The 20,922-nt window shown below is 38.1% G+C and overlaps 1 protein-coding gene across 4 annotated transcripts in view; it reads right to left on the bottom strand.

The window, feature by feature from the left end:
• The window catches only part of TXNRD1 (thioredoxin reductase 1), a 40,949-nt gene that overhangs the window by 15,716 nt on the left and 4,311 nt on the right, over window positions 1-20,922 (bottom strand). For 2 of the 4 annotated variants that reach the window (XR_014897964.1, XM_085322553.1), the window contains exons 2-9: window positions 12,798-12,907; window positions 10,544-10,666; window positions 7,126-7,198; window positions 6,892-7,011; window positions 5,890-6,032; window positions 5,646-5,761; window positions 3,679-3,904; window positions 919-1,011 (exon numbers count right to left, since the gene is read on the bottom strand). Coding sequence is in view for 3 of the 4 variants with exons in the window: in XM_085322553.1 (XP_085178679.1) it covers window positions 919-1,011; window positions 3,679-3,904; window positions 5,646-5,761; window positions 5,890-6,032; window positions 6,892-7,011; window positions 7,126-7,198; window positions 10,544-10,666; window positions 12,798-12,907 (1,004 nt within the window). In the remaining variant the exon portion in view is untranslated. Of the gene's footprint in view, window positions 1-918; window positions 1,012-3,678; window positions 3,905-5,645; window positions 5,762-5,889; window positions 6,033-6,891; window positions 7,012-7,125; window positions 7,199-10,508; window positions 10,667-11,413; window positions 11,484-12,797; window positions 12,908-20,922 lie in introns of those variants that run through there. The other 2 variants (XM_085322554.1, XM_085322556.1) reach the window with 2 other exon arrangements.

The following is a 20,922-nucleotide window of genomic DNA, read 5'->3' as shown; positions in this document are numbered from 1 at the left end:
GTAATAGCAATGAGAAACCAGAAATTTCCTTAAAAGAAAGGATAGCACTGATTTGTAAGACAAAAAAGCTTTCACTACCATGGACCCCCCCCCCAAAAAAAAAAAAAGTCCTAAAACACTGTGCAACAGCACTACTGTTATTGTTTAACTTTCTCATAGGCACTGTGGCATATCCTTGTTATGGAACAACTCAAGCACTATACAGGTGGGCAAGGTCACTGGCACAGGGTTCTTGCAGTCTGAAGTCCCAGGCTCGCAAATGCTTATCTTTATGCATTCTGAGTAGCTCAAAACAGTTTATTCACAACTTTTTTCCTTTCAGCATCAAGGTCTAAGAAAAACAGCGGAGTGAGAGGTGATGGAAACAACCAATCACAAATATAAAGGCATATGCACTCACCATGCAATTTTACTATTTTAGGTGTGTAATAAAGTTCTCTCTGACTAACTTGCCACAGGGCATTAGGTGTATTCATGAAGATGCTGCATCAAAACAGATACTGAGAAAACATAACACTGAGCTTAGCTCTTACAGGGGTCATGGTTTTCGCTAGCTTCAGAACAGCAGGCTTCAGTTACTATGAAAGCTACTATAAATCATTACTTATAGTTTATGACAAATATCTCCTTGGAGACAAATTCTGCAATGAATTTCACATGACCAAGCTTCTCTACATCCCAAAGCTAGAAAATAAAGTTTTTAAAAGCATGCAAGTGATTTGGCAAGGTACTTGGGGCTTACCTGAATGGATTCTAGAGTTCTCACACATTTTCTGATGACTGCGTGCATATTGTAATAATTAAAAAATAAAAGAATAATTTAATCTATAAATAAAAACAACCCACAAAGTCTTAACATTAAATGGAAGGTATTCCATGTTCTTTACATATGTAGAGAGTTTATTATGAAGAACTCACAGTATTGTATTCCCCTTCAATTATCTGGTTCCCAGCTGTGGACTGAGCTGTAACTTTCAATCTTCCAGGAGTTCCTTCCTCAATCTGTTCAATCTAAGGTGGTTGAAAACAAGTTTTTAGTTTCAAATAAAGATATGCAAATACATCCTTGTCCCACCACTTACATTGAAAGCGAGTGTTTTTCACCACGACCTAGAATTCAAGCATTCAGTCTAAAAACTGTGTTACCTTTCTCTAGATTTCTGATTACTTGCATATTTAAACATTTTGTTTTTATGTCTCTGCATTTATTCTTACAACCAACACAACAATACCCAGTTTGTAAAAGTTGTATTGATGGTTAGGCTCTTCTCCAAGTTCAAAACAAACTGCTAGTCCTGTTTCTGAGGACAGAGGAGGTAAGAAAGGGAACTCTTGCATGACTAAGAAGCAGCATCGGACATTTTCTTCAGCTGCCCCTAGAAGAYGAGTGTGCCTTCCATGCATGGAGGAGCCACAGTCACAGTCCAGCCCTTGGTTGGGCAGACCTTTGCCCTGTTTGAATGACTCAGTCTGACACATAAAGCCCCCACTGCCTTGCAGGAGAGGGCAGCAGCTGGCTCTAAATGGTTGAAAAACACTAGTGACTTTAAAAATTCTGAAGAACTAGAATTCTGCAGAGTCAGCTGAAATAAATATTCCAAGTTTTAGTCATGGATCCGGCTGCACACTTTTGCTCCCATAACTACAGTGGATTACAACCTACTCCAGCAAAGAAAAAGCAACAAAAGAAGCAGAGGTGAATCTTCTTATACCCAGGCTCTTTGTTGAAAGCAACACAATCATGGAAAAAAAAAAAAAAAAAAGAAAAAAAAAGAAAAGCCAACATTAGAAAACAAAAAGCAGAAAGAATGATGCCACTGGCTTTTCCCAAACACTCATTTTTGCTAATCTACGAAACAAGCAAATGGAATTTAAAGCTACATAGGCAGGTTCTCTTTTTTCCTATCAATTTTCACTGAACTCTGAGGAAGGGACTATATATCGTCAAGTACAGCCTTTCTCTCACTGCCATGGAACTGCCAGGCTCCTAGCTGCTTCCCGTGGCTGGCTGTACATGCAACATATACATGTGTTTAACACACAATCATTTTGTGAAACTTCTAGTGTTCATTCTACAAAAGAAAYAATGTGCACTTCAACAACTGCCCTAATTCTTACTTCATATATATTCAATGTTTGGTGATAGACAAAGGAAAATTTCTAATCAAATTCTCTTTCTCTTGTATTGTTTTTTGATTAACCACCTACCACCACCTTTTGCACTACTCTACCATCTTCAAAAGATCTGTGTTAAATGCTCCTATTCTAAGGCAGCATTATTTGTARTAATTCATTTTATGTCTTCAAATGTCCCACTGGAGGTTCATTAATTAGCACAATATGCCTAACTTCAAAAACAACATTGAAAAAGAAGAGAAAAGAAGGTAAAGAGAAGATGGAAAGAAGAGAAGGCCTGCTAAAAACATACCAGTAAGTCATGTTCAATGGTAATCTCAACTAGAAACAGGGCCAAATATTCTGTTCCCATTAAAACTAACAGCATACAGTGAAGGTACTGAGTAAAACACAAGAAAGTGCATTTTATGATTAGGATGAGGGACTCATCTCTGTAGAGTGCACCTTGAGGAGACCACTCACCACCTAGCTGAAATGTTCTGCTTCTTCTAAGATCAACTTCCTCCTTCCCTACCCTCTAGAAAAGACTACAAACAGCTAAATCTGAAACACTTAAAAGACAGACACTCATCCCTGCTTTTCCTACACCATGGCCTTTTCTACAACATAGACAGGAATAAGAGCATAAAGTTCCTTGAAACATTCACTTTAACCTCTCACAGCAAATCTCATACTTTTTGAGAGGGGTCACATCTGCAGAACAGCAACTGGCAAGTGCATTTTTTAAACTATTATTGATATTGCTAAGAGTGAAAAAGAATGGACTTCACTCTGTTTAATGCTTTAATCCCCTAAGTGTTAAACTCTAACACTCTGGCTTAATGCCAAATGGAAAATTGCWTAATACATTTTTTCCTGTAATAATTAAGCACTAATCATTGTGAAAAACCATTAAGAAAAATACTGTTAGCACCCTCTGAAGTCTTTGATAAAGCAATTTTACATTAAGCTCCTGAGCTTATCTAATCTGTTTTTCTGCCTGAATTTGCCTATACATATACATAACTAACTGCATGAGTACCCCTATGGAACTCAAGAAAAATTAARCAAGTACTCAAACACACTGCCAAGTAAAGGATATAGGCACATACTTATAAAGCCCATTTACTTTTCATGATAGTTTGCTTGRCGTAGGCAACATAAGCAGTACGTGCTGGTTGAGGATTCGAGAACTGGCAATGAAAAATATAACTATTTGTGAGGCACTGGCTCTAGTCCTGCAGGAAATTATATACCTATATAATTCTGAGCTTGCAAGCGGTCCCACTGATTTCAGGACAACTGTTGAAATATAAAATATTCAGCATTTGCAGAATCAGGACCAGCAAGTGTAGCAAGATTTTTAATGTACAATATGCTAAGCAATCTAATTTTGATAAAGACAATGAATTTTGCAATCTCAAATGATTTTAACAAGGCTAAATTGTGTTTCTCATTATATAGGTTTAATAGACTTATTGAGTTTAAAACAAACAAAAATTAACCTATATTGTAGCAGATTCTGTATTGTGAATTCAACTTTTGTATTCGCTTTCAGCCTACCTTGATTGGCACAAACTGTTTAATAAAGTTGATTCCATGTTCTTCCATATATTCACCAATTTTGTTTGCAATATCCTGGTCAAATCCTCTTAGAAGAATGGATCTCACCATTACAGTGACATCTAATCCAAGACCTGCAAGAAATCCTGCACATTCCAGGGCAACATAAGAAGCTCCAACCACCAGGGTTTTCCCTGGACAGTAAGGCAGAGAAAAAAGATCATCACTGGGAAAAAAAAAGGGAAAAAAAAGAAAAGAAAGTCAAAGACAACCAAAAGAGTATGTCACTCTTTATATTTTTCTACTTTTTTGGGGCATATGAATAAGACTTTATCCCTATTCCTACTCACTAAAAAAAATGAAATTCAGATGAAATACAATATCAATACATGGCAGATTAAAAAGTTCYGATTAGGAGCATAAAAATAAGTATGAAATGTTGTGAATCACCAAGGGTATTAAGGGTTTTTACAATAAAAAGTGATAAATTGTTGGAAAAATGAAACCTTTTTTCTGAATCTTGTTGCAGATATTTGCTGTCAACTGTAACTGCTCAGAGGTACAACTTGCAAGGAAGAGGCTCAGTATGTAAAGATACCATCTTCTCTTTTTTGAAGACATACTTTTGCTAAAGAATTATCTACAGAGACAAATATACTCTGTCAATAAAATAAATCAATGCAAATCACCATAGCAGGCAGAGCTAGAAGTACAAAATTATGGAAAACATATTTAATCTGCCTGCCTTCCATTTCTTTCAATTGCTTCATCACGATACTTCAGTTCTACCATACTTTGGAGGTAGACTATGAAGTCAGGGATTCTCAGGGAAGCAGGGAGTGATACAGATGTCATGCTTGCTCAGCAGAAAACTGTTATAGTCTGGCAACTAAGTTCTCAAAAGCTTTAAATCTAAAGTAAGTGTCTTTTAGTGAGCCACTGCAGAGGCTAAACAAGATGCTCTCTGCAAATGTTGCTGTGGAACAAAATAGCATGTGATAGTGTAATTAAATGCTACATCATAGTTCCTATTTCCCAGGGAACCTAATTAAGATTACACAGCTTCAGTCTGATACTCCTTAGCTCTGRAGTTCCTGATGCTGTCACCTTAATGTTCTTTTAAAGCAGTACCTTAGAGGTGTTACATCCAATTTCACTTCTACTCACTAGCAGGAAAACACACAACATGGTGTTTCAGTTTCACAGGGATTATGCCAGTCATTTATTTCATTGCTATAGGTTGGCAAGCCTGTAATTTCAACCTCTGATTCTACATTAAGAGGTAACTTAAAAGTTAGCCTGAAATGAAAATACATTTCATCTGCATATCACATTTTTTTTTGTCAAAAACATGCTAACTTTGCTTGGTTTTATCAATTAACCAGACATTTGAAACAAATTATCTCAAAAGTTGAGTTTATTCCACAGAGTGGCTGGGACAAATTTGGTCTGAGTTTCAAGACTGCCAAAATGCACGAAGATAGGTACATTTCAACTGGCTTCACAACAGGGACTGCCTTGGAATCCCCTTTTTCCTTGACACTTGAGCAGACAGGTTTGCTTCAAGCAGCGTTCTTCATTATGAACAAACCTCAGCACATGAATTAAAACAAGACCATAAAGGATGAGGGGAAAGGGTGTGTAAGAGCAACTAGGACCAAGCTGATGAATTCGTTTTATGATGAGCATACATACGATTTAAAGCATTATCAGTTTTTGCTGTTATCAGCTAAAAACAGAACGATCCTAGCCAGCCACTCGCAGTCCTACAGTGTTTACTAGAAAACAATGTTCTCGGTACCTCAATAGCTGTCTATTGCTATTCTCCTCTGCTTATGTTCCTTCAAAGAAAAGTTAAACAGAAAGGAAAAAAAAAAAAAAGCAGCCCTCTTTATACTCTACTGATCTCTCTTGCAAGTTAAGCATTTACACACAATGAATTATTTCATATTTCTCCCCATTTTTACCTGCTAATGCAGTACTCCTTGTCTCCAGGGATTCCCAGGTAACGTGGTCTTTCACCAGTGGCAATGAGGAATCTCTTAGCTGTGTACAGTTTCTCAATTCCTCTTTTATTTGTTGCCTGTGGACAAAGTAGGAGTCCTAAGTGAGTACTTTCTAGTTCTAACAAGGGAAAAATATTCTATCTGAAAAGCATCTTTATTGTTAAAGCACTACAGGAAGACCCCAACAAACATGGCTAGGCAGTACCTTAACTGTGTGTGGTCCAACAAATTCTCCATAAGCATTCTCATACGTGACTTTCTTCTCTCTCAGTGCCACCCGATAGCCCCAGTTCAGTGAACCAATGTAATTTTGAACAGATTCTGTCATAGTCATCCAGTTGTGTTTGACTGTTTTAAATAAAATAAAGAAGTATTTTTCAATCTYGTGAGCCCTTCTTTTTCCACAGGCAACCTTGCATTCCCAAACAGACCTTTTGTCATGATCTAGTCACCTTTGTCTTATTCTTATTTCACTCCAGGGTAACCCTACTGAATTTTGAAGAATTATGGCAGCATAGACAACACAAGAGGTCACAGCAAATCAGATCATATGACTAAAAAGCAGGTGACTTTCCTCCTGCTGGCTGTTTGAGATATTTTTCCCTTTTATTAGCACAGCCATAGTCTTTGAAACATTTAKATTTATCTCCTTATCAATATTCTTCTATGGATCCATGCTGTGAGCAGGTGTCATTGCTCAGCAAAGATTATGCATCTCCGAGAGGTGCTTCTGCATATGCCCTTCTACAGGATTATATACTAAATAAAACTCAGTCCTGTAAATATGTATATCAGAGTTCAAACAAAGAAAATTCATCTGTCTATGTAGTAGTGAGGAAGACCAGGGAAAGGAAATCCTTGCTTGCAACTRTAAGAAAGGTTATTTTTCTAACAGAGGACATTCTTGGGTCTTCCCTTGGATACTGGGTTACATTCAGAAATTGAGTAATATTTTATTGGTTTTATCAACACACCAGTCTTAAATTTTGGTATGATAAGCTATTAAAAACAGATCAAATGCTGCAAAGCAGCAAGCACTACAGCTTTAAATCTGAAAATCACTTAAGTTTATAGGGTCTCTGATGTTGACTCCCTTTGTTAAAGYTGGAACATGCTTAAGTGCATCAAACACTAAACTCTGAAAAAAATCTCTGGATTTCTGGAACAAATTTCAAAATTGCAAAAAAAAAAAGTTATCTTTCTGTACCTTCTTCTGTAAACTGCCATCCAAATTTGCGTGAATCTTGCAAGGCTTGTCCCAGTAAAGCTGCCTGGTGCATCAATTTTTTAGGTATACAGCCCACATTTACACATGTTCCTCCAAGACCTAGGGGAAAGGAACAGAATGTGGTTTCCACATTAGTGTGATCCCAMAGGAGAATTAGAATTTCTTGCTAAATAATGCTCCTTTCTAACAGGGTTGCAATGGAAAGAAATTTACCCCATGATGTTCCCAGAGGCGTAGGCATGACAAAGTCCAGCACCATCACTTTCTTGTCATATTTGGCAGCCTCCTGCAAAACAAATTAAATAAGACATGTATCTAAATATTAGAGGGGAAATGGAGTAGATGATAACATCATGCATTGCTGAAAAGCTTCATGACTTTTAATTAAGCAATAATGATTTGCAAGGGCACAGCCAGACAGTCATTAATCTTCAGAATTAATCTGTGCACTCAGTAGGAAAAAAGATGAAGGAGAAACAGACATTCATCCTGCTTCACAAGCAGCACAGTTGRTGCACAGAGGACTAACAGGGAATCAAACCTCTTCTCTCCTTCATCCTGTCATTTTGTTTACAACATTTCCAAACATGCCATTTATTTTCAATATATTTAACAAACTCTTCATTTATCCAATTTCCCTTCAAAAATAGTTCCTGGGACATTTGTTTGAAACCAGATCCTGCAATGACATAAGYACTCATGTGCCCAAGTACTACAACTGTGTTCATCCAGTCTCTTACCCTGCAGTATAAAGGAATGCTCAATTTTGAGTTCAATCTGTAGGTGTCAGGCCAAGCTTTTGCTCTTCAAACTTCAAACCTGTGACAAGCTGCCCTTACTGTCAGGATGTGCAGAGGTCATCATTACTGGAAAAGTGATGGTTTATTTCAAGACACTTCCCCTAAGAAGTTTCTTTAACAATTCTACAGGCAATRTGTGTACATGATACTGAGAACTAGAATTTCTATACTGGCTCCATTATTCCCTTTGTACTTTTTGAGAGAAAGGCCAAAATCACTGGCAATAACTTGTATTCAAGAAAATCACTTAAGTAAGCACTAYATAGCTGGGAAGTAACAACAACAAATCCCTGTGAAATGTAGAAAAGCAACTCTGATACTTGGAGTAACCATAATTGTGTTGCATCACATGATGAGTTCTTAGAGATGTAAGCAATAGCAACTACAGGCCCAGGATATTACACTATGGCCTCAGGGTAGGTTTGGGAGGAGCTGACAGCCTTCAGCAGTATATTCCTAGTAATACTTGCTAATCCAAATAGTTGACAACCAAAATTTCAATTTTAAATGTATCTATTTCACACAAAATACAAGTCACGTATTTCAAGTAAKGCAGACCGTGGACAACTTTGGAAAACAGTATGGAAAATAATAACGTATTGAGTTTCTGCTTTCAATCATAGCTCAAGGTTGGCCAAGAAGCTTGTTTCCACGCATTAGTAGAAGCTCTGAGAAAGCTCCTCAGAGAGGCACCCAGGGACTGAAATGGGTTATTAATGCTCCCTTATATGACAACTCTTATACAGGAACCAAAAGTGTTAGCTGACCATCTAGAATGCACAGATTCCCAGCTAATACTAGTCCCGAGGTGCTACATTTTCACATAATACAGTGCAACACTGTATCGACACATCAGTAGAGATCAGGAACAGATATAATCACTTCTGCATGGTGAGATGCCCACACTAACCAACCCTGCCCCACACGCTTTCAGACCTTCTTGCATTCAGGGCAGTGTTGCATGAACACAAGAAGATTGTTAAGGGCTGGAGCTGTTCTGTGTGAGCTGATATCRGTGGCCTGGTGCTTTGGTCTGGGTCTGTGGTTAGGCTGCACGGTCAGCTTGACAGAGCTTGCACTCACTGTGGACATGTACCCCCAAAATAACAAGCTCTGAGAAGGCAGAGAGAAAAAGAGAAGACATCTGATGCAACTTTGCATGTGTCATAACGTAAGGTATGCGTTTGATTAACTTAGSTAAACTGGTGCAAATGTGAGTGTAGGTATCTGGAACTTGGTGTAAGAGTTGTGTAGTTGGGGCTTTGTTTTGCTTTGCTTTTTAAAGCCATCTATGTTAATTCAATTTAAAAATAACAATAATATACTAAGTATGAGCCAGAAGTTTGTATATGTAAGACAGTTTGACTTCAGCTTAATGAAATTGCTTGAAATATACACATTACTACTGATAATGATGCTGATTTTATTGATCTACTATCCTCTGCTCTACTCTGCAATCTCTTGTCTGCTTTCTAAACTAAATTGAAGGGTAAGGCTATTTATCTTCCTAGCTACCACCTTTTCTAAACCATARCTGAGAAATGATGCAATTAACATCRCTGCTGCAGCCTCATAACCTGACATGTATACAACAAAGCAAAGYAGTTTTCTTAACGCACTTACCGCAGGCTGTTATTCTTCTCTACTCTTGTTGCTCTCCTTTGTCTTAAAACATCCCCACTCCCTTGAAACTCGCGTCTATTTACTTTTGTGGGGTCTCCTAATTTTTTCTAGATTCTATCTTTCGTCCTAGATCATGACAATAGTGACCCTCTTAGTGAGAAACCACCAACCTACCAGTACAGGTTAAGGACACAATGCATATTACAATCTACTACCCAGCTCTGTGCTCCCCCATTATAACAAATGTTCTTCCAAGGGGCCAAAGTTTAAATCCAACAGCACAATGCAATATTTTCTCACTTTCTTCCATTCCTGATTTACCTTCCCCATTTCTTAAGAACAACAGGAATGTCTCCTGTCTGACGAAACAATCCATTTTCAGGTCTTGAGCAATGAAATAGTTACTTTTTCCTCGGAATGCTCAGTTCACTTCTAATTAGGTAATTCTGCTACAGTAAGATGAGGTAAAACGTGCCTAACTACCAATGTAAGTGAGAGCTACTGAATTACACTAAATTTCAGCAAATTCCAAATATCTGGGATAACGACAATTGTAAGAGTTGAAAAGAGCTCTACTACTTCAGATTCTTTCTATCAGTTCTAAGTATGTTTCTAAAGGGAATAGCTCAGTAAAAAATCATATATTACTTGGCTACAGGCAGGAAGTACCAGACCCTAGAAAATGAAGGGTGAGATCCTAACTCTGCTGAAGTTACAGGTAAAGTCTCCATTTATGTAACTGTGTAGGCTCACAAGTTATATAAAATCTCCCCCATTGAAAAGCATTGTAGGAAATGAAAACACAACTATTTCTGAGCAGATACTGACATCAGACAAAACTAAAAATATTTTGATGTTAATTTTGAAAAGTTTTTAAAGGTTTTTCAATTATTGGTTGAATTTTAATTTATTTCAACTACTAATAAAAGCCACTGTTGAGGTATCTACACGCTGCTTTCTAACATCATCTCCTACTAGTRGGGATACAGAGGAACCAAGGTTCACTTTACTGAATATATCCCATGACATTTTTACAGTTTTCTTCTTCAGAAGACAGGCAAATTAATGTTATTGGGCTTAAATTCTAAAGAACTTCCGCTGATGAGGAATAAATGTGGTGCCCCTACAGYGTTAAAAGACATGCAGAGCCAAGCTGATCAGGATGTCACTCACCTACTTACAAGAAAACTGTAACTTTTTTCTCATACCTTGGCAGCAGCCAGACCACCTGAGCCCCCACCAATGACAATGAGGTCATAGTCGTAGGAATGGGGCACCTGCATATGCCCATTCATTTCCAAYAGTTTCTGGAGGTTGCTTTCTTTATCTGCCTGAAGGGAGCAAACAAAATGAGTTAGGGAACATTAAAACATTACCCACRGTGCTTAAAAATGAGTATTTTCAGTAGCAAATATTGTGACAGGAGAATATAGGTGCATCTGGAGTTCCTGAGCTCTGCTCTTAATTAGCACCTTCAGGTTTCATCTTCCTAATTCATTCTTGGATAGCTCAGTACTTATTATACTGGATTATGAACCTTCTTATTCTTTGGAGGCTTGAATTTCCTTGCGCAGCTTGGTTTTCCACATCACCACACCTTCAGTGTCTTCTCATAATATACTCCAGGATGAGACACATACATGCTGACACAGGGATTCCATTAATTTATTTTACTCTTTTCATCTGCCTTGGCCTTTCTTAATTAGTGTTTTTTCCCCTCTCCTGCATATATTAGTAGGAAAATACAGCAACATATACACCACTGTAATCATCTGCAATTACCAGCCTTACCAACGAATTAACAGAACTGAATGAAGAAAACAATCTCTAGAAAACTATACTTTTGTAACCTGCTTTGTGTATTTTTGCTTTGGTTTAGCACTGTAACTAACTTTATAACCAAATGGATCAAGAGAGATCAGTGGAGTTTCACCAGGGGTTCACTTTTTTTAGATTTAATAACTACTACAACAGAAAAACATCCCCCAAGTCCTAAAATGCACTGTGATAGCCATATGCCACAAAGTATACGTCATTAATCTTTATACAGCCTTCCTAAGATCAGTCTTCATACTCACTTTGTGGAGCTCCAATTTATCCAGGCTTCAGACCTCAAGGCCTGGCAAAATTCTCAGTRCCTCCCAAACTGTGGGACAACATTTGTAGTAAGCAAAGTGCAGATTCCTCARCTAATGTAAATCAGTGAGTATCAACTGAGGTCACAATAAAACTTTTAAAACTAAAATGTAAATAAGCAAACATTAAGCAGCTAGTCATTTTACAAATCCAGTCACTTTTATTCAGGTGTTTCTATCTGACTAACTAGGCACTTGATTCAGTACTACTGGAGATGACTATGGTAAATAAAATTAAAGAAACCAAGTTAAGTTCTCTCCTTCTTTTGAGCTTATTTTCATTTTGCATTTGTGCTCAACCCATTCTACTGTTTCCCTCATTTTGCATTTGGCTCAACCCATTCTACTGTTTTCCTCCTCTTGGGTTAAATTATCCCCTCTGTGCTGTTTAACTGTGTTTATCCTAGGGACTGCTCCCAGTGCAGCCATATCACTGACAAAAATCGCCCACCACTCCATTGAATTACACAGCAATGTCAGAAGCTCAGATTGGGCATGTGTCTGTAGAAAGCTGCATTTGTATTAGTCTTTTGTAACCCTGGAGAGCTTGTTAATTGTTCAAATGAAACCTAGAAAACATCTGTGGTTGTTGTGAACACATCCAGAAATACTTCAAGSCTTCCTTCCTCTTCTCTTTCCCCTCAGCAACCCCAATAATAGACCCCTACCATTGAATCTAAGTTTGTGCTCAGTTCTGCTTTTTGCATCATGGTCATTGGCCAGGCTCAAACTTCTTACTACTATCAAAAAAAAAAAAATCTGAAAAAGAAACAGTTACTGTATTATGATAAGCAGTTTCACTTTATTCATATTTATGGATATAAGCCTAGAGGAAGCATGCTAATCTTTTCCAAAATGCACTTTCTTGTTTGCTCAGTGGCAACAGGCCAGCATGAAGTTGAAGGGTGGGCACAAGCTAGCTCCTGCAGAGCCATCAGATACAACTACCAAAAGCAGCTGCTTCATAATGCATATTCTGTTCCATCTATGGTTCCCTACCAAATGGTTCATATTCMTTAGTTCATTATAATCATTCTTCATTAAAATGTGTTATCAGTTTTAGACCATACCAAGTAGATTACAATCTTTCCTCTGAAGCCACATCCTAGAAACCTACTCCAAAGCAGCACAGATCTTGAGAAGCTCTGCTTCTCATTTAACAGCGGAAACTTCTTCACAACCCATGAACCAGGACTGTGACCCATCCCGAGAACRGATCTCCACCTTTCTGCTCCCAAGTACTACAATTTGTTAAAAGAAAGTCTACATTCTTTATTTTTAATGTCAACACTACATGACAGAGTTAAAAAAAATTATCTCTCCCTACCTTTAAAGTTTTCTCATGATCTCTTTCTTGCTTCTCCTGCACAAGAACAACTGGCTGTGAAGTTTCTGTGGCTAGTTCACAGGGTGCTTCTTGCAGCTTCTGTGCATTCTCTACAAAATAAAAGATAAAGGAATTCAGCGACTGTGGAGAGGTCCTTTATGAAGGCTGTGCTCCTGAAGTGAGATTGGCCAGGGGAGTGGCCTTCGTCACTCTTTGCTCTTCCTCTTCAGCAGCACGCCTGTCTCGGCAGCATTTCCTAAGGCAACTGATGAGTCATTTGCAACGTTAGGATGACTTGCTATATTTTTCTCTTTAATGAAATCTCATATGAGGATTGGCTGGGATTTCAGAACATTTTGCCAATCCAACAGTACRCTTGGAACAAAGCAAGGAAATAAGATTTGCTGTGGTTAAGCTTGAAGATTCAGTGTTAAAAGAAGGTTATAATTTTTACCTTTTCTCATCCAGAAAGTGATTTTTTAATGTTATTGTGTTGTCGGGTTTTTTTTTTCAATCTAATACCTTTTAAAGMCAATTAAAAGTTTTGATGTTTCTCCTTCAATTGGTTGCCTGGAAACACTTAATCCAGGTCAATTTACTGATATGATGAAAGTGTTGTTTTACCAAAAAAAAAAAAAAAATCTGCCACAAGGTTTCTTAAATTGCCTAAATAAATWTTTCCAAAGGTCTAAGAAAGATCTGTGTTTCTTCACTGGGTGTAATTGTAAAATACATACATATTTCCAACAGAAAATGTAAAATATTAGTGGAAAGAAAAAATTAACATCTCTAGCTCTAATGATACTTGATCTGACATAGAATGGAAAGAAAAGGAAATCTGATACATGACTGGAAGTCATTATCAGTTCTGCCTTCTCCCACGTAACTCTGAGTTAYATTAAACTTAGTTCCCAATAAATGGGTCAGTACCCACTTGTTTGTACTTAATCATATACATATTTTGCACTGCACAACCAGTATTAATTGAGCAAACTCTGACTGACACAAGCACACACTTAGACAAACAGCTATACTGAGTGTGCATACACTCCTTGGGCAGTGAGCCCACAAATTTGAAAAGCATTCACACACATATGCATACAAATGCAAAAGGGCACAGTCACTGAAATTTGGGCTCTAACCTTGTTGTCCCAGTTTCCCTCTCTGAAATATGTTGATAAAATTCCTCTATCTCACAAAGCTACTGGGGAAAGCAATTTGCTGAGGTTGGTAAAGGGTTTCGAAGATCAAAACAGTTATTGAATAATTACGTAGTAGTATTAGGGATGTATAATTCTAAGCCGGTTCTAGCTTGTGGAAAGCATACATGAATTCATATGTGTATACATCCTCTTAGCTCACCCACCCACCCGCCCTGGCCATACGTACACACACCCCTGGGATAAGCCAGAATTCAGGGGTTGAACACTGGTCACAACCTGCATGAAAAGGAATCTCTTCTTCAACACATTATCAAAGCTACACTCCTGCGGGTACCTAAAGCAACTGAAGCCTTATACTTTACTCTTGTAACAAGTTTCAACAACCTCATGAATGTTCACATAAAACTGCATCTTAAATTAGCTAAATATCTAGCAGTTAGACGACACAGACATTTATATAAATCTCTCTAATTATCTACAAGCAGATCTCTGTTAGACACTCCCAGCTTTAGCATAGCCCAAAAACCCAACCATAACCTCGGGCAGAAACTTAAAAGTTTTCTGGGCAGGCTGTTAACRTTAGAGGCCTCTCCCTTGCTGTTCCAGGCAATCTGCTGCACACAGAATGACAAAGCAAAAAAATACTTTCTGTATGAGCGTTTGCTCATGTGAGCGCTCAATAGAATTCCAGTCATTAATGGCAATTATTAAAATCTTGGTCTCAGTGAATCAATACTTCCCAGAAACCAATTAGCAGATACCTTTTTCTTCAGACTACCACCGATAACCAGAACCTGGATCACTGAGCAGCTCTGAATAATCTTCATAGCTGGAACATTTAGGACTACTCTCTTCGCTGGTGAGCATCAGCATGACCTCAGCAGATCTGTAGTGACCTACAGCAACTAAAGGAAGATCCAGCTTTTCCGCTGCACTTCAGCTGTCTTTAGTTTCATTAGTCCCAACCTAGAGCATGGCAGCTGTTCTGTGTTACGTCCCCTACCATCTGCCAAGCGTTCCTTGACATGGGGTGAACTGACCTAACGAATCATTACAGTCAAAGGGGGATGCACCTACTATTTCACCCACTGTTTGTTCCTCTTCCTGGCAAAATACCCTGTCTCGATACTTGGCGCCAGCTCTGCCAGCCAACAGACCCCTACACGAGCTAAATCAACTCATTAACCTAGGAGAAAACTAACACAGAAAACTAAGACATGGATAGTTTTCTACCAGCGTATCAAGTTTAGCAGCTCAAAGGGTCCCATGAGCATCAGAGTCAATCCAAGGGAGAGGGCATGTCCACCCAAACCAGACAAAGAGGAGGAAGAGGCAGCAAGATTTCTCCTGTTGGTAGCAGAAATCACACCACATTTGTTCAGCAGCTTGTTAAATAAGCCCCAAAATGCCTTTTCAGGGTTTATCTGAATCCATTTCTGAAATAGATTCACACCTTTCCTTACTTGGAGAGAACTTCCTCGTGAATCAAAGTTTTCACTCCCACTAGACTCTAACTCTGAACTTTGGACTCTTGGTTGTGTAACTTCTAGCACTGAGAGGAAAGGAACCGTTGGTCTCAGAAGGCCTTGACCAAAGAGAAACCCAATAAACCCTACAGAATAATCCAGATGAGCTTTGTGAGCAGAATTACTGTAGGATAAGAATCATCTTATTCTGCAAAAATACCCTCACAAGGATCTAACATGCTGTGSAGACAGGACTTGGGGATTTGCAGAAAGCATGTGCCCTTAAACTATGCACTCTGCAGATCTATAAATGGTGCTTTGAGGTAAAGGCCTATGCTGATTTAGCTAGGATCTGCATACCACACAGTAGTACATTATCTACAAAAGAGAACTTCACAACATTTTTGACAAAATATCTAATACAAGCATCTGAGAAACACAGGTTATTTCATATGACATTGAAGGTATACCTTATGCTTAAAGTAGCCTTTTAGCCCAAAAAGCATTTCAGCTTTTCTTTCTCCCACTTTTGCTCATTTCTGCCCTTTCACCACATGTCATTACCTCCTCAGTTATGTAAATTCAAACATCTCGAAGGGATGGATAACAGAGCCGTTATGTGACCCAGATTACAACAACAGCAACATGGAAACAAGCCTTTAAAATATGTATGTCTCTAACTTGGATCATATCACAGATCCATGCAAGAGGCTGCCTTGCAGTCAGCTGAGCTGACAAAACTGCAAAGGCATGGCAACTTGGAGCAGCAGGCAAGAAAGGATGAAAACCTTTTAAACTGACTTTACTCCTAGAGGTATAATAGTGCACCCATCTCTCCAAGAGATTTGCAATCAGAACTGAAGATTCTGATGACTAAGAAATTCAAAAGTAGTATGTAGAAGTTGTACTTCAATGCATTGATACAGGTTAGATCTTTAATCTACCTGACACACTGTTTTCTACTGCTAGAGCAGCCTTACAACTAATCAAGAGGGCCAACGGGCTGGCTATCGTAGAAGCTGTGCCAGGGCTTGCTTAGATAAGGGTTGCATGCAGTGTGTTCTAGTGATCCTGGACAAGAACCACTGTTACCTGCGACAGCACAAATTAACACAGCCCTCTGGCTATTCTCATTCATTCCATGTGTTGATTCAACCCTTGGCTGCCTTYAGAGGAAGTATAAAGGTGGATTAGAGGTACAGCTGCCTTTTCACCTGAAAGCAGCCAAAGTCTGAGCCTGAAATGAGTAAGTTGGTAATGTTAACACAGGCTAATATGACTTTATACACATAGAATTCAATGCTTACTGACAAGCACTGTTAATCAAGAGTAAGGCACTGATATCCAAAGAGTGGTATTACTGAAAGTTGGTATATGAGAGCCTGGAATCCTACTGTGAACATGCAGGATAAAGATACATGAATGACAAGTATTAGCCTTCTCTCTGAAAATAGCCACTTGTTCTTAAACACGTATAAAACACCACATGGGATCACTGCATCAAAATCATACAACTAACATAAGATTTTCACTTTCTTTCCTAAGTGTAAAACCCAGAGGTTGAAGAAGTCTACTTTAGGGCATCTTTTGCATCTATATAGCTAAGCAGAAGCCTGCAACAGCTATATAAATTCCTCATGGTTTTTAATTTTAGCCTGCAAGGAAAAAGTTCCCTGGTGAGTGGAACAAACACAAAAGCTCCACCAATATCATAAAAGCATGCGTCTTCCCTCGGGCTGAAAGGCRATCTCCTGTTTTTTCCTAAACAATCTCACTGTCTGCATATGCAACTACCGAGCAAACAATTACAGGAAAAGCTAAGAAAGACTGAGCTACTCATTTGGTCTTTTAGACTGCCTGCATGGTTATCTGTTTGGTCTAGCTCAAGTGAAAAATAAAGATTTCCAGGCACTTGAATAGCTCCTTCACCTGTAGAGTGCATAAAAATTAATAGATGAGATCGAATAGTGAATCACTTTCATCCTTTTCTCCTCGGATTACAGGTCTGTCACATTATTTGCTGGCTTCCTATGTATTCACTCTTCATGCAGCCACAAAAGTACCATATGTGTAAACCTAGTAAATAGCCCCGATGTTCCACTGATTCTGCCAATGACTTGCTTGACAGCTTGTCAAAATGCCCCCAAAGTCTTGACATACTTGAAATGATTCTGATAGTATGTATCTTGTCAGAAAGTACACGCACAGGTTGGCTTGGCTTTATGCCCTCTCCATGTCTGACTGAGAAGTCTTTAATTCCATTGGTGAGAATTATTTCACTAAGTAATTTTATTTTCCACAGTAACCACAGGCTACTGACAGAAATGAGAGCAGATCCAAATCAGCCCTAACCATACCAAGAGGGGAGGTGTAACCGCGCTCCCTTATGTCCTTTTCTACACTCATTTCCCTGAACCCACTGAATTCAAGACAAATGTGACCTGGATGAGTCATACAAAGTTTTATTGTGACTCTCTCAAATTCAAAAATCACTAAGCTTCAAGACTGACAAGTCTCATGTAGAATTTTGTATTCCTAATAAAGTTTTTTGACTATATTATTGCTTATATCTACTAGGCGTGCTGCTGCAGAGTGCTTTAATTGTATTTTTGTTAATAAGCTTTTACTATCTTAGCACCTAAGACTTTTTCCATTTAAATAAAGCATAGCTTGAATGGGATGTACATCAGGACATAATGTGGAATGACTTAACCTTGTACCTAGTTAGAAGAGTACCCATTTATAGAAACTGGGATGCTCTACTTCGGCACAGATTTATGTTAACAAAGTCCTGGGTTCTAGTCAGTAGTGTTACTCCAACATTACTTCCACACACCTACTTCCTTCATAAAATATATATATATTTTTAATTGCATTTAGTTGAGTAAAAAAAAAATTTTTTAAAATGTAGATACAATTTTGAGGGGGTAATTTTTCAACCTAAGTCTTAAATTCAATATGCCAGAAGGAGAAAAAAAAAAGGCAAAATAAACAAAAAAAAACAGTAAGCTGTCAAGTTTTAACAGAAAGATCATTCTCAGTGAATCAAATGCAATTAACATAAGAAAAAAGTAGAAAACAACAGAAATCTTCACAGTTCTGTTTTCTCAGAGGACAATCCAAACAAGAGCCAGGAGGTGGAATGGAACTGTTGTGAACAGGTACAACCTTTGCATCAAAGAAGGTGAAGAACTGATAATTTAGGATAAGAAGCTCAGTGCTRAAATACTCCCTGCTCGGTCTGCACACAACCAGGTACCCAAGCCACAGGATGTGAGATCTTGATAGTCTGCAAGAGACTGGCCTCAGTCCCTAATTCTGAAGAAGATTAACCACCTCTGAGTGAGCCATTAATCTCTCCACCGAAATCTATAAAAATTGTGCATGTATCAAGGCACATCCCTAACTCATTTGTAGGATCGGGACCTTTGCACAGGACAGTCAAGGCTTGGTAAGGCATGGAAATAAATACATTTGAGCGCCAAATACAGCAAGAGCTGGGGGGAAGTACTAGGCAGCCCTTTAAAGGAAAGCAAAAGAATGAAAAGCTTTATGGCACTGCTGAACTTGGAATTCCGACAAGAGCAGACCATAACAACCAAAATCTTGACCTGGAAAATAGTTCCTCACTGGTGGGCTCTTTACCTATGCAGATCCTGAAAGCAAAGGAATCTGACAAATCAGTTGCACTACAGAAATCAAAGCAGTTGAACTTGTAAGATATGGTAAGAATTGCGCATTTTTGAACAAAAACTGAAGTACTGTTTTAGTACAGTGACTGTATGTTGTTCTAGTGAAGATCGTAACAGGGTTCTTATCTACGTAGGTCTGTATTTTAAATATCAGGTCTGCATCCTTATTTTTAATATTAGATTTAATATTGTCTCCTGTGCTGGCAGTGGTAATGGCTTTCCTGTTTGTATTCCATCTTCCATGATGGCAACCTTCTATAATATAAGAAATGAAAACTAAACAAAATAAAAAATATAAAATGATACATAGTAGAGATGACAAAATGAAAAAAATGCAGAAAAGTTGCAAAGTGTCATTAAATAGCAAAGTATCTAAAAGATAAGATATTTAGATTTAACAAGGAAAAGAAGGAATTCCTACTTCCAGTCACATCTTTTCCTTGTGCACTCTCAATGTTCATGCAGCTACCAACACAATCCAACTGTAATACAGAAAAGTATTTGACTTCACTGATTTCAACAGGGATATCATTATAGTCCATGGATTGTTACGAAAACATGAATTCTATGATTCTATGATTAAGTACAAGTACTACAAGAAATGTTTCTGACATAGAAATTATGGATCTTGAAAGCTCTGGCCTCGCTCCTGCATCTGAAGTTTGAGGCTGGAGGCTTGTTTACAGAATTTCCTAATAGCTCTTGCACCATCAAAGCCCTTGTCAGCATGAGGCAATTGCTACTTGTCCTAGAAAGTCTCCAACCTTTCCTCCTTTCTTATGTAACTGTGGCATGTTTACAGTAAATCATATAGGATTCAGCCCTGCTGCTCTAATTAACATTAATAGGGATGTTTGCCATGAGTGTAACATCACATGCTAACCTCAAGAATTTCTAAAGCATCTACAAAATAAACTCCACTGGCTTAAAAAGAACTAGCTGTATAAATTGGAGGTAAACTTCAAAACACCCCTTCTCTAGTAAAGCAATAAATAACTAATACTAAATTAATTGTGTATTTTTTGACTACTTCCATCATCCATTTTATTTCATGGTAAGCTAAGTTAACCAGGTAATGAAAAATCTAAACGTAAAGCTTCTCTGGCCCTGAACTACAGTAAAAAACAGTAAAATCTCATATAAAGCTTTATGCAAAGCTTTATAAAATGCAATGCAATGCTTACAGAAAACATCATCTTACAATACTAGTAATTTTTAACACGGATTTTTGTCTATTTCCTTCTAATGTCACTATTGCTTTTGGATTTACTTGTACTAACACAATACTTTGTCTAAAATAGATGAAAACAAAGGAAGATGATTCTTGCTATGACTAAGTGGAGATGTCAGTGCTATCCTGGCTCATTCATTTGAGATGACCTGCAAAAGCTGGGTGTGCTGCTTTGCCCTTGAAATTCCTGTGGCCAGTACAAACCTGTGGCCACTATAAACTGTGATTAATACTCTCATGCTATGTTTTTTTCTGGTCAGTAAATAAACTACTCTCTGACAAGAGGAGGAAGTCTCACCYGGCACTCTTTAACAAGTATAGCACCTGAGGCACACAGAGATGGAACAGAGTATTCAGCAGAGCTGGGAACAGGATCCGGATCTCCTGCTGCTGTGCCATTCGTTACTCCCTACTGCCACTGGCCATGCCTTTACTGTCTCTACCACAATTAAAGTCGCTTATTTATTCTCACACATCTCTTTGTAATGAGGGTTTCATTTTAGTCACACAGAACATCAGAACACAGGAAAGCCTCTCACACAGAATCTTTTTTTTCTTTTTCTTTTTCTTTTT

The sequence above is a fragment of the Rhea americana genome, unplaced genomic scaffold, assembly GCF_003343005.1.
Source record: "Rhea americana isolate MKP2758 unplaced genomic scaffold, rheAme1 scaffold_79, whole genome shotgun sequence".
In the NCBI taxonomy this organism is placed as follows: Eukaryota; Metazoa; Chordata; class Aves; order Rheiformes; family Rheidae; genus Rhea; species Rhea americana.
This window is presented reverse-complemented; position numbering and strand designations above follow the sequence as displayed.